The sequence below is a fragment of the Hippocampus comes genome, unplaced genomic scaffold, assembly GCF_001891065.2.
Source record: "Hippocampus comes isolate QL1 unplaced genomic scaffold, H_comes_QL1_v1.1 scaffold481, whole genome shotgun sequence".
Classification (NCBI taxonomy): Eukaryota; Metazoa; Chordata; class Actinopteri; order Syngnathiformes; family Syngnathidae; genus Hippocampus; species Hippocampus comes.
This window is the reverse complement of record NW_017806032.1, coordinates 183,325-199,071: the sequence shown is the minus strand read 5'-3', so window position 1 is coordinate 199,071 and position 15,747 is coordinate 183,325. Positions and strand designations below refer to the sequence as shown.

The 15,747-nt window shown below is 40.2% G+C and overlaps 1 protein-coding gene across 1 annotated transcript in view; it reads right to left on the bottom strand.

Moving 5' to 3' along the window:
* Window positions 1–15,747, bottom strand: part of LOC109529441 (receptor-type tyrosine-protein phosphatase gamma-like) — a 188,494-nt gene that overhangs the window by 67,287 nt on the left and 105,460 nt on the right. Inside the window, exons 8-10 of the mRNA XM_019892829.1 lie at window positions 12,500–12,684; window positions 1,165–1,273; window positions 685–734 (exon numbers count right to left, since the gene is read on the bottom strand). Of these exons, the coding sequence (XP_019748388.1) occupies window positions 685–734; window positions 1,165–1,273; window positions 12,500–12,684 (344 nt within the window). The remainder of the gene's footprint in view (window positions 1–684; window positions 735–1,164; window positions 1,274–12,499; window positions 12,685–15,747) is intronic.

Below are 15,747 nucleotides of genomic sequence, written 5' to 3'. Positions count from 1 at the left end.
TTCTCTGAAGCCATATTGATTTTCACTGAACAGCCCGTGTTTATTTATGAAGTTGTCAAGTCTGCGAGAGAATAATTTTTCTAATATTTTTGAAAATTGTGGTAGCAGTGATATTGGTCTATAATTTGTAAAGAATTTTCTTTCTCCACTTTTAAAAATTGGAATGACTTTAGCTATTTTCATTTTTGATGGAAAAACACCTGCTTGAAATGACAAGTTGCATATGTATGTAAAAGGTCGCAATACAATTTCTATAATCTGTTTTACGATTGTCATATCAATATTAAAACAGTCAGTTGATTGTTTACTTTTATATGTTTTTACAATATTTAATATTTCATTTTGATTCACTGCAGTAAGAAACATTGTGGAAGAATTTTTTTCTATGTATTTATCTATTTCAAAAGAATTTATTGGATCAGGAATTTGTTTTGCTAAGTTGCTACCGATATTAACAAAATATTCATTAAATTCCTTTGCTATTTGTGCAGTTTCCTCAATAATGGTATTTTTATCTTTCATAAAGTACTCCGGATAATCTACTTTACAAGAGCTATTTCTAATTACCTGATTTAAGATTTTCCACATTTCTTGAGTGTTGCTTTTATTTTGCTCCAATAATGCATTTCTTTGTGTTCTAATAAGCCAAACAGGGCCGCCACCCTTCATCACTGCATTCCTTACCATTCCGGTTTTTACGATCCGTGTCCCCTCAAAGATTCTCGTGGTGTTTGCTGAAACACAGTGGACCAAAAGGAATGAGCCATTGTTAAACAAAGGTAGAACAATTCAACATCAATCATGATGTCATGATTTCATTCAAAAACTAAAGTGCTTGACTGTAAGGCCTCAGTTTGGAGTGCATACACATAAGTCAGAAAGAGACATTAGATATTGATTCCAAGCAATGTTATCCAAATCTACAGTCATCAGACACTGATCTCTCCGAGATATACGGTGTATAACCCTCACTATTTTCTTATTTTCCCCTTCCACACCGTTTGCATCAATCACCTGAGTCGACTTTGTAGTACAAATAATTTAGTGACTTCGTGTGTACAACAAATCATAAATGCCCATCCATGCAGTTTGCACAAACGTGCTGAGACCCATGACACAGCAGATCATTTTGACAACCCTGGTGGTCGCGCATGTGTGCATTACCTCTGAAGAGCATGCTCTGACTGAAATCACTGCGCATGTCATTGGTGCAGACAGCCTGAACCCGAAAAAGGTACAGCACATCCGGTGAGACGTGGGAGATGACAGCCTCCTATGTGACATCAAAACAGACTAAAAGTTAACAGGCCGTGTGGAAACATTTATTTTATTTTTTCACAACATACACACCATCCATTCTAGCCATTGATGACATTTCACCAAGTTTCAATTTACAATTTTTTTTTCCAGTATTCATCCATCCATCCATCTTCTACCGCTTATCCGGGGCCGGGTCGCGGGGGCAGCAGCTTTAGCAGGGAAGCCCAACCTTCCCCCTCCCTAGCCACTTCTTCCAGCTCTCCCCGGGGGATCCCGAGGCCTTCCCAGGCCAGCTGGGTGACATAGTCTCTCCAGCGTGTCCTGGGTCGTCCTCGGGGTCTCCTCCCAGTGGGACATGCCCGGAACACCTCACCAGGGAGGCGTTCAGGAGACATCCGAATCAGATGCCCAAGCCACCTCATCTGGCTCCTCTCGATGTGGAGGAGAAGCGGCTCGACTCTGAGCCCCTCCCGGATGACCGAGCTTCTCACTCTATCTCTAAGGGAGAGCCAGGACACCCTGCGGAGAAAATTCATTTCAGCCGCTTGTATCCGGGATCTCGTTCTTTCGGTCACGACCCATAGCTCGTGACCATAGATGAGGGTTGGAACGTAGATCGACCGGTAAATTGAGAGCTTCGCCCTTTGGCTCAGCTCCTTCTTTACCACGACAGACCGATACAAGGTCCGCATCACAGCAGACGCTGCACCGATCCGCCTGTCGATCTCTCGCTCCCTCCTGCCCTCACTCGTGAACAAGACCCCAAGATACTTAAACTCCTCCACTTGGGGCAAGATCTCCTCCCCGACCCGGAGGGGGCACTCCACCCTTTTCCGACTGAGGACCATTGTTTTTCCAGTAGTAAAAATTTAAATGCTATTACAACAAAATATACTGTAAGATTACATCATTGTCTACATTATTTTTAAATTTCAATACCTTTCTTTTTTTGATCGGTTCTGAGAAATCTGAGGGTTCTACTGTCTCGTACTTTGAGGGATGAGGCATGCAAATCGATTTAAGAAGACTTGTATGACTTGTATGCCCTTCATCGGACAAGGAACCCGTTCCTTGTCCGATGAAGGGCTAGACATTAACTAGTGTATATTAACACTGACTGGACAATATGTAAATTAACTGCAAGATAAGAGAAGAACCACCACCGAAATGGTCCCAAAAAGCTTTGCTATGCTCATCTCGCCTTCCACGGGTCGTTGGAGGGCGAGGTGTTGTTACTTGCAGCCGCAGTGAGCTAGTAACAGCTTCGGCTGGCTACTCGAGCACCTACTTAAAACCTTTGTGGAGTCGCTCCTAAGTCAGTAATCAAAGAAAAATCATATTTCGAGCCTTGTGGAAGTATAGTAGTATACATGTACAGTATTGTAGTGCCTATAAAATGTGTGCTGAGAAAGGCAACATAAACTGGAATATTACCTTTTACCAGAGTGTCATACAAGGACTCACCAAACACTCCAGTTTTGCCCTCATTTCTCTTGGAATGCCAAGAGACTTGCATTCTCTTTAAAACTAATAAATATCTCCTTTGCAGCATACTTTGCTTCCAATTCCCCCCCCGCGATCAAAGTGATGCATGTGCTGCCATTGTGGAAATGAGCCCACATTTTCTTTTTGATAGCGAATGTGGTTAAATATGTTTTCATATCAGCTGTGAGTCAGCATCCACTTCATTCACGCTCCATACATCATAATACTATTATTGCCATCATTGATTCCGTGGGCACAGGTCATTACCTCAAATGGTTGGGCAGCAAAAAAAAAAAAAAGAAACAAAGAACTGATAACCTCAAATAAGGCAATGGCACTACTTTGTCTGCGGTTACTCGCAACGCTCATGTTACATGTTTGCACTGATCTCATTCAGTCGCAAGACAGGTTGAGTGATTCAATGGGTTTTCGTTAAGGTCTGACAGATTAAATGTCTTCAACAGAAATCAGGAAACGTGACAGGTTGTTTTTGGCTGTGGTTGACTGAATGACATCTGGGTTCATACACCACACACCATTCAAAAGTCTTAGTTCACAATTAAATGTAGCTTTTTTTTTTCCTCATGACTACACTGTGGATAAGTCCAAAGTCAGTAAGTGGGGGATAGAGCTGCGAGTCCTGTTAGGTTCCTGATAGACAATGAACAAATGGGCGGGGTCTTTATGGTTTTGGGGGCCTTAGTAAGTGAGTCAAGATCATTGTCTTGTCTCATACGTCAAATCAAGCTTAATTTTTTCACAATGTATGTTTTAATTAAGAGAAAAAAGATCATAAATTAAATGATGTTATCCTACTGTTACATAAAGGAAAAAAAGAGCCCCCGCCCCCCAAAAAACGTCCTGTGTGATGGGTGTGTGGGTAATTAAATTTCTTTCAGATAAAAAAAAAAATACCATGCAATCAAAATGTCTTGTGGGTTTCATCTTAAAAAGACGGAATTTGAAATATGATATGCTTAACTGGACTTTTGCCTGTATTACTTTTCACTGTTATTTCATGTACTAGTATGTAAAACTCATCCGTTGATTGATACAGGGATGATCTATCTCCCTTTTTGAGTATCTTTGATCTATCATTCACTTTCGAAAATTCATGTTTTCCAAAATCACACTTTCCATACAGTATTTATAAAGTACAGAAAACTAGATGGCCACTATGCAATAAAATAATTAGAGTGAGCTTTCCTCCCATTACAGCAATAACAGCTCTCCCATAACTGTTGAAGCTGGCTACCCTTATTCCCACTAGCAAGAGGGCTGTGTGATGGGTGTTGGAAGGAAAACGGGCTGTTTGAAGAGTGAGTCCCTGACATGTCCCAGAAAAAAAAAGGAAAAGGGAACGGAAAGGCAGAAAGAAATGACAATGGGAATGAGACATTTGAGGTAATGATGGGAGGGTGAAACATTAGCCAATCCTTCATCACAGTTAATCCCTCCCTCTGAAAGCTAGGGGGCACTCTGATCTCTTTTTTTGCAGCTCTTTCAGTTTTCCCATTGAGCCACTGGCCCAAGGTCATGCTTTTTGCAGACTGGCAGTGTTGTATCGCCTCCAGTTTGGAATTAGTATTCTGTGACTTGACCAGCAGACTACAATGTTAGGGAATGAAGCATCTCGTCTACTCCGCTGCCATTTCCTCTGGCTCTTTTTGTCTCCTGATGAGAAAATTTGTCATGGAACTCAAGGAGCATCCTGCTTAGTGTGACTGTAATTTACAGATTGAGCTGTTCATTTGTTAAAACGTAAATTTCTCCCTCTTGGTTCCATTATTGTATCATTTCTTTTGTTAATATTATTAAGTTGTACAATGTTTCGACTGACAATGAAATTAATTCATTAACAAAAACATTACTTCATAGCCATTTCTCACACAAGTGGGACAATTTTGACTAAGGTCTGTTCACTTCACCTAATATCAATTAGACGTGCAAATGTATCCTGAGCCCAATAACAAAATTGTAACCACATTTCAAAATCATCTTTATTGGCCAACTATGTACAAACACAAATAATTTATCTCTGGTAGTTTGAGCCACACTAAAATTACAGTTACCAAGCAACGGCAGCTGTGCAAATACAAAGACTCATCAAACAAAAATAAAGTGACCAGTACTGCAGTAATTATGATATAATGACGATTATGATGCACAAAGTCCTTGGGCACCTTAAATTGCCCAGTGGTGCGGCTTTTTGCCGATGTAGGGAATGAAGCATCAAGTCTTGTCTGCCACCATCTCTTACGTCTCTTTTTGTCTCTTGATGCGATTATTTTTTCTTGGAACTCATGGAGCATCATAGAGATTTGTCTACTTATATGGCTGTCTGTTTGTTATATAGTATATGCATCTGTTTATTAACTGTATTTTTTCAATCCATTGCAGTTTATTTTTCCGTCTGTGTGAGTTCGAACTGCTGATGGAAGACAAAGAGGAGTTTCATAGAAAAGACAATTCCAAGCCACATTCTGCAAGTGTTGCAACTTGAATGTGTGAGTAGGCTGCCATGCCAGCATTGCAGACCTGTCTTAAATTTAAAACGTGCCACTTTATGAAATTAAATATGAAGAAATATGACAAAAGAGAATCCCGGACTGTTGAGCAACTGAAGTTGTACATCAAGCAAGAATGGCAAAGAATTCCATCTACGAAGCTTCAACAATTCATTTCCTCAGTTCCCAAACACTTACTGGGTGTTGTTAAAAGGAAAGATGATGTAATATCTTTCCTTAAATATGCTCCTGTCCCAACGTTTTTGGAAAGCGTTGAAGATATACATCTCAAAATGAATGAATTTGGATAAAACACCAAATAACACCACTGCAATTTTTTTCAACAATTTATTTTGAACATGCATAAAAATAAAAGTACAGTATAATAAAGGTTCCAAAAATATTGTAGAATAATTTTCGGCGCCTCATGAGGGGGGTGCAGTGCACCATTGAACTGTGTATTGTGGAAATGAGGTGCTGCTGACCTCGACTTGGGATGTTGTGAATTGGTGGGGAGAATTTGGTCAACAAGGAACACAACTGCACACACCAACTTCCTTGTTTTATGTGAGCAAGACAAGAATTTTTTTTCATGAATTTAATGACATGAACTCGATGTACAGTAGCTCAACCGAGAGTTCAGCAATGAGACAGTGAGTCCGGAGCATATTGGGTTTTTTTTTTTCGACTTCAACACATTTTGATTCAATGTGGTATTTTATCAAATAATGATATTTTTACAACAGTTAAATGTATTATAAAACTTGGCATTTGCCTGCATCAATGCGAGAGCATCCCTGTGTCTTAGTCTGAAGGTTGCTTTTTATGGGAGTGGAACATAACAAATGTGGTTGGCACCTTATATTCCTCTTTGTGCCTGTGCTTGTGTCTTTATAAAGGTGTAGCTCACAGTCTCAGAGTACCAACCATGACTCATAAGCAAGAGTTCAAGGGGAGAGTTTCGGCTGAATCCTTCACTTACTAAGTAGAATCTGACTTGACTTAAATGCATTTTTCAGATAAAATCAGTCTTAGATCCTGCATCGTGTGATTAAACAGAGAGAGATGGGCGTCACCCCAGAACAGTGTGGGTGTAATTTAAAGTGTTCGTTGCTCTCATGGGTATACTAAACGATAACTGAGCCAAGAAACCACTTTAAAGAAATACAGCAAATGGGTATATGTGGAGTTACAAATTATAATTTGGGAAGAATTTACAGCGCTAATTGCATTATGTACACATATTTGGTGCAAACGATGGCCAAAATGATTTTCAAATAGTTCATACTCTTGAATAAGCTAAAAGGAAAAATATGTTTAATAGCGAAGAATGGAGTTGCATCAACGGTATATCATAGCCACTTTCTCGAGATGTTATGTTTGATGTTTGTCTTGCATCGTTGTCTTTCAAAATATTTGGTTTAATGGGACATGTTATGGAAAATGCTCTTATTAATAGGGGTGTTCACACGGCAACTTTTACTCCGGTGCAGCACCGGGGGCTACCCCCGTAAAGCGTTCACACGTACAAAGTTACACTGGTGTAGCCCCTGAAAACAGCTTAAACCAGAGCAAATTTAACCCTGCTCAAGGAGGTGGTTTAAAAATTTACTCCGGAGTAAATGCTCATTTGCGGCGCAGCACCGATATAAAATTGGACGTGTGAACGCTACGAGGTAGACTCGCTACGACACGTGAGAAGAGTTGATTACATACGGATATTGAATGCGAGCTTTCATGCTCTGTTGTACTTAAGTCATCTTTCCTTTCTCTCTCTCATCCTTTTACGGTGTCTGATAGACCATGGCGTTGATTTGTCCGGAGAAGTATAAACCATGGTTTTTCGATATGTCACAAACAAGGCGGAGAACAGGGAGTGCACTTCACGCATGTGCATGTTTTATTTCCGTATTACTATCGAATTGCACGGCCGCAGAGACTGCCGTGTGAACGCAAGTGGGGCTGCACCGTGGTTAACGCGCTTCTCTTTAAGCAGCTTTTTACGTGTGAACGCTCCACAAAATTTACACCGGTGTAAGATATATCGCAACAAAATACGTCGGTGCACCACCGATGCAAATGTGTGCCGTGTGAACACCCCTAATGTTTCGTATAGTCTCTGATAGTGTAGTGTTACATTTGTCTGACTCTGGTGTCAAGTCAGCTTTTATTGTCAAATATGCTCTATGTGTAACATACAGCACAGATGAAATTACTTTCCTCTCTCAACCACAGTGCAAACATGTAGTGCATTGAACACACACAGCTAAAATTTACATTAAATTAAAAGGACATAAATATATAAATATGTTAAATAAAAATAAAGAAAATAAAGAAAACAAATAGCAACAACAGGTGTAGGCAGAGTGGCTTTAGTTTCCACTGAAGTGAAAGTGAATGTTTGTCTGTCTCTACATGTTCCAGGCAACAGACTCGCAACCAGTCCAGGGTGTACGCCCCTGTTTGCCCAAAGTCAGCAGGAATACGTTTCAACTTACCCACAACCCTGAAGAGGATTAGCAGTATAGGAAATGGATGGATGGTTGCGTATTTTGTATACAAATGGTTGGGCCTTTGAAGTGCCTGTCCATCTCTTAAGTGTGAAATTATCCATCCATCCATCCATCCATTTTCTGAACCATTTATCCTCACAAGGGTCGCGGTGCGTGCTGGAGTCTAATCCCAACTGTTTTTGGGCAGTAGGCGGGGGACACCCTGAACTGGTTGCATAGATGAACAACCATCCGCGCTCACACTCATACCTCGGGACAATTTAGAGTGTTCCTTTAACCTGCATGTTTTTGGAATGCGGGAGGAAACCGTAGTATCCGGAGAAAACCCACGCAGGCACGGGGAGAACATGAAAACTCCCCACTGGAAAGCCGGAGCCAAGATCGAACCCTGCACCTCTGCACTGTGAGGCTAACACGCTAGCCAGTCCACCACCGGGCCACTCCTATCAAGCAACCAAATAAATCTTTATCTTCCCATTTCTGAAAAGGGGTCTGTGAGCAAGCCGTTACCTAAAAGTGGGGCTAAATTGAGATCACCTTGAGTTCCAGCCAATGACACGATCAGCTGCCAAAGTAAGCATCTGCAGTGTTGACACAGATTAGTAATAACAAACAGTGTTACCAGCATTGAATTTAAAAAATATTGTAATAAGTTTCATGTGGGCGTGAAGGGTCTTTGTGTTCAATGTTGTGTTGGGTCACATTAATCGCATTAAGTGACAAGTATAATTTGGCAGCTTTGGGTTTGGAGGCTATATTGAGTGTTGACAAATGTAGATTAGGTTGAAAACATCCACCCATACAGCCATCAATTTTCTGATCCGCTTATCCTCACATGGGTCGCGGGGCGTGCTGGAGCCTATCCCAGCTGTCTTCGGGCAGTAGGCGACACCCTGAACTGGTTGCCAGCCAATAGTAGGGCACACATAGACAAACAACCATTTGCGCTCAGACTCACACTCAGGGAGAGCATGCAAACTCCACACAAGAAGGCCGGAGCCGGAATCGAACCCCGTACCTCTGCACCGTGAGGCTGACACTCTAACCAGTCATACACCGCGCCGCCCTCGGTTGAGAATAGCAATAGTTTTGTTTTGTTTTATGTTTTGTTTAGCTTTTTGGTTTTACGTGGGGTATGGATAGAGTGTGTTTGTTCTTGGCAGTGTGTCCAAGCGCTTTCTTTGTCTTGAAAATAACTGCACTTGGGTTTTCACACTCTTGATTTTCAGATGAAAGGAAGTATGCCATGATGAATATAATTACATTCTTAATCTTTAGGAGATTTTGACCAATGCATGTCATATACATTTAAGACACCTTGAAATTGTTTTAAAATGTGAAAAAAAAGCTTAATCTCATCATTTCTGCTTGACCCTATTCAGAGATCACCACAGCGAATCCTCCTGTCCCATCTCTTCTCCTCTAACTCTATCTGCACGTCTTCACTAATCACATCCATAAACTTCCTCTTCAGCCTCTCTTTGCCTCCTTCTGGGTGGCTCAATTCCCAGCATCCTTTGACTGATTGAACCACTGTCCTTCCTGTGCACATGTGCAAACCATCTCGATCTGGCCTCTTGAGCTTTGTTTCCAGGCCATCCAGTTTGTGGATGTGTCAGGGCAAAAGAGGACGTTTGGTCACATTCCTCGAGCGATAGACGACCACTGAGGAGCCGCCACCTCTTTGTTACGGGGGTCACATTTCCAGGTTCAAGTCTCCCCGCTTCACCAGCTCCACGACTGCTCTTTGCATGCCGTGCATGCCTGTTCTTGTGCAGTTGTGCACACAGGGGCTTGAAAAACTTGCGCGAGCACACTTTTTGTAAGAATTGTGGCATTAAATGCCAGTGTGTACCTTGCTTGCTGGTTCTGGTGAACCCCTTGCAAATTTTTGCTGGGCATTGTGGCATTGTTTTCCTGTATCCTCTTCATTGTTCATTGTGTGTCTATTGTCCAGCAGTGAGTTTGCACACAGCACTTCCATCTAGCTACAACGAGGCACTTGACAACCCCCCCCCCAAAAAAAAGAAGGGCCAGAATACTTTTAGTTCACTTCATACATTCTCATTCTCTAAGATCCTGCTCAATAATCATGAAAAAAAAATCCACTGCCATCGACCCTTTGCACTTTCATACTTCGAAAGATATTTCCAGTCTTCATCCTCCTCAGTGCTTTCCTGACTTCATCCTTTCTAATCTGGCCGAACAACTATTTCACAGTTTCCACCTCCTTCTCCTCCTTTCTAATTTCATTTATCAACTCCTTCAAGTACTTCCTCCATCGACTTCGCATTTTCTCACTTGCCAGTACATTTCCAACTCTGTCTTTCATTACCCTATCAACCTGCTGCAAATCCTTCTTAAAAATCTATCGCTCTTCCTCATATCTCCGTGCGTTTCTTTTCTCCTTAGTTTCTGCCCAATTTCTTGTTCGACTCAGCATAAACTTTCTGTTTGGGGTTTCCCACCTCCCTCATCACCTCCTGTGTCCTCTCCTTGTGCTTCAATTCTCTTATTCACCCATATTTTCTTCACCACCCTGAACTTTCTATGCACTCTTCTGAATCTCTCATTCTACCACCAAGTCTCATTAACTTATTTTGTCGACTCAGAGGACACGCCAGGCACCTTCCCATTTGTTTGCCTGTTGCCTAGGGTGGTCCATTTTTTTTTAACTTTTAAAAGTTGTGCTCTCACCTCATCAATATGTTTTACCAATATTAATCACTGTTTATAGATTGCTCAAGAATGTTAACATTTTACACATGTACAGTACTGTATACTATGCTTAATATTATACATTTTCTCCTATTAGATGATGAGAGATTTTTGTAGCTTCTATTTTAATTGTGATATTCATTACAATCATACGTTCCCATCAACTTCTGATCACCTCAGTTCCCTTAATCAATATGTCCACTGAGATGAGCTCCACTCACAACTCTCTCCCCTCAAGGAATACTATTTAATAGGGCATAATATATCTGCTTTCAGTTCCTTCACAGCATCTTTCAAATGTCATCCGAGCACCCAAACCTATAACCCGACATTTGACACCAATTGTATGAACTGTATTTCCATTTATCCATTTCCTGTACTGATTTCCCTGATCAGGGTCTCAGAGAGCTGGAGCCTTGTCCTGACTTCGGACAAAAATCAGACAACACACTGGACTGGTCGCCAGTCAATTACATTCACTTTTTTGCCCACCAGTCACTTTGGCTAGTGGTTTCCTAAAATTACTAGCCTCTTTACATTTTCACAAGCCGCAAATTTTTTGAAAATGTGAGTCATCCATCCATCCATTTTCTAAACCACTTATTCTCATTAAGGTGGCGGGTGATGATAGTTATGGTTCTCTTCAATATTTACGAGAAACAGGAACTACGAATATGACGATTACTACTACTTTTGCGACAAGTATCCAGGTTTGTTTTTGTTGACGAAATTATAATATGGCATGGTTGAGAACCGAAAAGAAACCCCAATTTGCATAAAACATTGTATTTAATAGGATAAATTATATAAAATACCATATTTTATGAACCTAAAAGTACTTGGTATCAATATTAACTTGGTATTGATCGATACCAAAGTCTCAGGTATCGCAGAGCTCTACTACTTATAAAAATGCCCAACACCAAGTGATCTATCTACGTTATTTATTTATTTATTTAAAAATATACCCTCGTGAGGATAGGCGGTTTGGATAATGCATTGATGGATTTCTTTGTATGTACAATATATTGCAGTAATAATACAATCCACATTATTTAATTAAATAACGGCGGCTGAATTTTACTGCATGCAGTACACCCAGCGCCCACTGGAGGCATGACATTGTTTTTCTTTATTAAATGTAAAAGGCTTAAACAGAGGAAATACCTCTGAAAATCAGTCATGAGTTAGAAGTATGCTAATTTTAAAGAGTTTTGAGTTTGCTTTTGATATTTTTGACTGTGATTTTTCTGGTTTTTTGTTTTAGATTCTGTCCCTCACCTTTGATACAAATTCCATTTGCTTTGTAAGTGGAAAGACTTTACAAATCGGCAGTGTATCAAATACTTTTTCTCCCCACTGTATAATGTATGGCATCTTTGAGTAAACTTTGAGTATGACTGAGGATCGTTTCAGTGTCTTGAGGCGAGGCTGCTATAGTATATTTTATCTAAAACTGGGAGGGTTAGCAGTGATTGAATTCCTGTCATGTGACCGACCGGCACCCCCTTCGCAAGCCACTGGTAGTTCACGATTTAAATCAATGGGCACCTCTGGTCAAGACTCCATAAATGTTTAATGCTACCTGTCATCGGCAAGTATTCAGGTCGAATAAGTTTGTGTATATGATTTATGCTCCTTTTATTTGAAAATAGGCTTCTTTAAAAAGCTTCATTCAATTTTTTTCTTTCGGCCTCAGCAATACAAAACATGAACTACTAGCCCTGTTTCAGTTTGTACTAATTTCTCCAATATTTACAGTTTTTACCTCATCAAGCCTGGGCAAAACACAAATTCATTAATGATTTAAAGTTAAATTAATCAAATTAATGTGTTTTCGCATAGACTTAAATTGTAGAGTCTGCAGGTTTGTTCATTGCAGTTTTACACGCAACATGACCTAGGTTTTATTTTTGATTAGCGAGCATTTATTTATTTTTTGTTAATTAACAAATGCAATGTTCGTTTATTAATACACGCAACATAACACTAACTCACACGTCCACACAGTCTTACCAGTTTGTGTCTTGCATCAGTGAGGTGTGTCTCTTCATAGCTGTCATCATGAGCTGTCCAGCTGTAGGACACCAAAAAATGGAGGATCGGTGGGTGATAGATGACCTCTGGACGTGCCCAGCGAACCACCAGGGCACTTATATTCACATGTTGCACCTTCATGTTTACAGGAGCACTGCTGCACACTAGAAGGAGGTGGCAGAGAAAAGGATACAGTTGAGTGTAAACATACAAATGAAGGATAATAAGAAGTTTTGACCAAGGATAAAAAAGTGAATGATGAAGAAAAGTGCATAAAGACCCAAATAATAATTAAAGGGCATCATAAATACATATTGTGTCATCAAGAAATGAACACATTCGTTTGTCCTTTTAAAACAAAGGAGGCAGAAGTAAGAGTGTGGATTCAATGAAAGCAGTATTTAAATTTGAGAAACTGGATTAAGATTGCTATTTTACCAGACTACTCATCCAAGCACTTAACAACATTTATCCAACTCCAGTCCAAATCTATGTCAAGTCTAGACTTGTACCGAGGTCATGTTGCCACAGCCATAGTTATAGTTACTTCATACTTTTGCTCTCCATTGGCACTCACGATCGAGAAAAAGCTAAACGTCCATGAAATCCCAAATACTGGGGATATAGATTGATACCGGTACTCGACACTGACGATTTGCGGTACTTTGGTCTTTGTGTTTGTGGGAAATATATGAATTCGTTTAATACTACATTTAAAAATAAATACATTTTCCCTTTTTTTTTCAACATATCAAATTTCCTATATAAACCAATGAGCAACAATAAATGAATAGCCAGTGTGGCTAAGTCAAGGCCCGGTGGCCAGATCTGGCCCGCCACATCATTTTATGTGGCCCGTGTAAGCCATTCAAGCATGTCAACTTCAATGATGCTTGCTAAAGTCTGAAACAAAATTTCAAATTTTTATATATAATAATGAAAACAATGTTTAAACAATCCATTATTCTTAACTACTGATGTTAGAACTAATTAACTATTTGTTGCTCGCTGTGTATGTAATATGTGGAGGTGGTTGAACATTTATATGGTTTCACAAAATTCATAGTCATAACGGCCCTCCAAGGGAACCCAGAACTACAATGCCCGCGACAAAAATGAGTTTGACACCCCTCCTTTACACTTTTGTCATTTCTTGTTGGAGATTCAAAATCACGTTGAATGCCTTTGTCGCTTAAAATATATAAATGATAAAAATACTTGTACAACTGTGTGAAATATGCCTAGTTCTGCCAGCGTGGCTGTGACAGTCCGTTACACATTATTTCTCCTTTCAGATTCAAAATTATGCTGCTGAGAAGTGCCTACATTCCATCTGTCCACCTAACCAGCCTCTTTCGCTCCATTCTCAAAATAACTTTTTGAACTTTTTGTAACGACAGTACATGAGTATACAAGATGCTACGTCTTTTTTCTTCAGCACAATTTGCCCCCTCACTAGTCCTGGGAACTTTCAAAAAGTGCTCTGGAGCTGAGAGGAACCACCTTTTTATGACATGGACAACTCAAACTAGGATAGCTAGCTAGTTAGCTAGATAGATAGATAATGGTGCTTGTGGGTAGAGTTTTCTTTTTTGGGGGGCATTTTGGTAGACAGGCCCAGTTAGAAATGGGCGTCTCTGCCGTTGCGCGACTGAACACAGCTGACTTTATTTCTGACCAATCAAAGCAGCTTCTCCTCATTGCCTTTCAATTCAGCAAAAGTGAGGCATGTAGTCTACACGGCGGATGCAAAACAAACCTGCTGGAGTTTGTGCAGGCAATTGGCCTGCAAAGTACATTCATAAGGAACTTCAAGAAGATCTTCACTAGCAGATGATGTAATGCTGGCCGCCCACTGCGAAGTGAGCACTAAGAGACCGCCTTCAACCCGCAGATTCTATGTCTGTGTGTGAGCCCCCGCACCTCCAACCCCACCACACACACACACACACACACACACACACACACACACACACACACACACACACACACACACACACACACAAAGTGAAAAAGCTCTCGGTCCGCCGAAAGGTCCAGTCACACACACACACACACACACACACACCAGTTGTGCTGCAGTTTGTGACTGCTTTTAAAATATATTAAAGATAGGAATAAGAATAAGAATAATAACACATTTAATGGATTCATTTCTACAATGATTCTGAGGGTTTGATGCATGCTGTTGTCATATTTTGGAATGATATATGATGACATCCACCACATATATCAGTGAAGCGCAAAATTTGTCTGCCTGGACCTGGATCAAATCAACCAAAATTGCTCGACACCTTCTTGCTTTACACCAACCTAAGACTGTTGGCGTGTGAGAGAAAAAGCTCTCAGTCCGCCGAAATGTCCAGCGAGGCATACCACTGTCTGTCAAATTCACAGAAATGGTAAGCTAGACTTCCTCCGGCATGCAAATGAAGATTGCGCAGGTTACAGAATTTCAAGAATTTGTGCATGATTTCAGCAATTATCTCATGTATTTCGGGGAAAAAAAAGTCTTCATTCAATTTTGCAAGTTTTTTAAGCATGTTTAATTCATTATAAAGGAAACAAATGAACTGAGGTTAGTATAGCTTTGACATTTCAGAAGAATTGGAAAATGACTCGAACAAGGTGTTATCACCAGACATCAGCTTTTGCCTCAATGCAGCAATGCAGTTAATTTAAAAGTGCCTGGTAGTGGTCTTAAACACGTAGAAGGTTGTGTGTTGTTCATGTGCCTTGTTGAGAATATGTAATGTGTTACTGGATGTTAAGCATCAATTACAACTGACTATGAGGAAATGAGGACTACTGATTATTCCAAACACTGCATCATGTAATGCAAATGCACACAGCAATTCGGTGATCAACATGGTTTGATGGAGAATAAGGCTCATGTGCCAAGTGGAACCAAATTGATTAGCTTGCTCAAAAAAAAGCGCAGTGATTTTCTATTCATAACATGCAGTCAAGCCCCGTGTGGCTTAGCATTGCTAAAGCCATTAGTCATACACTTGACACACAGGAGCACACCTTTACACAGTAGAACACACACACGGACATGCACAGACATTATTAACAGCTCAAGCAGAACCACCTCGATGCAGAAAAAACTATCATTGGATGATCACATCTCGGGTCTTGACATGCATACATAACATTGTGCCAATAGGATAACATGTTTTATATATACATATATATATATATATATATATATACATATATATATA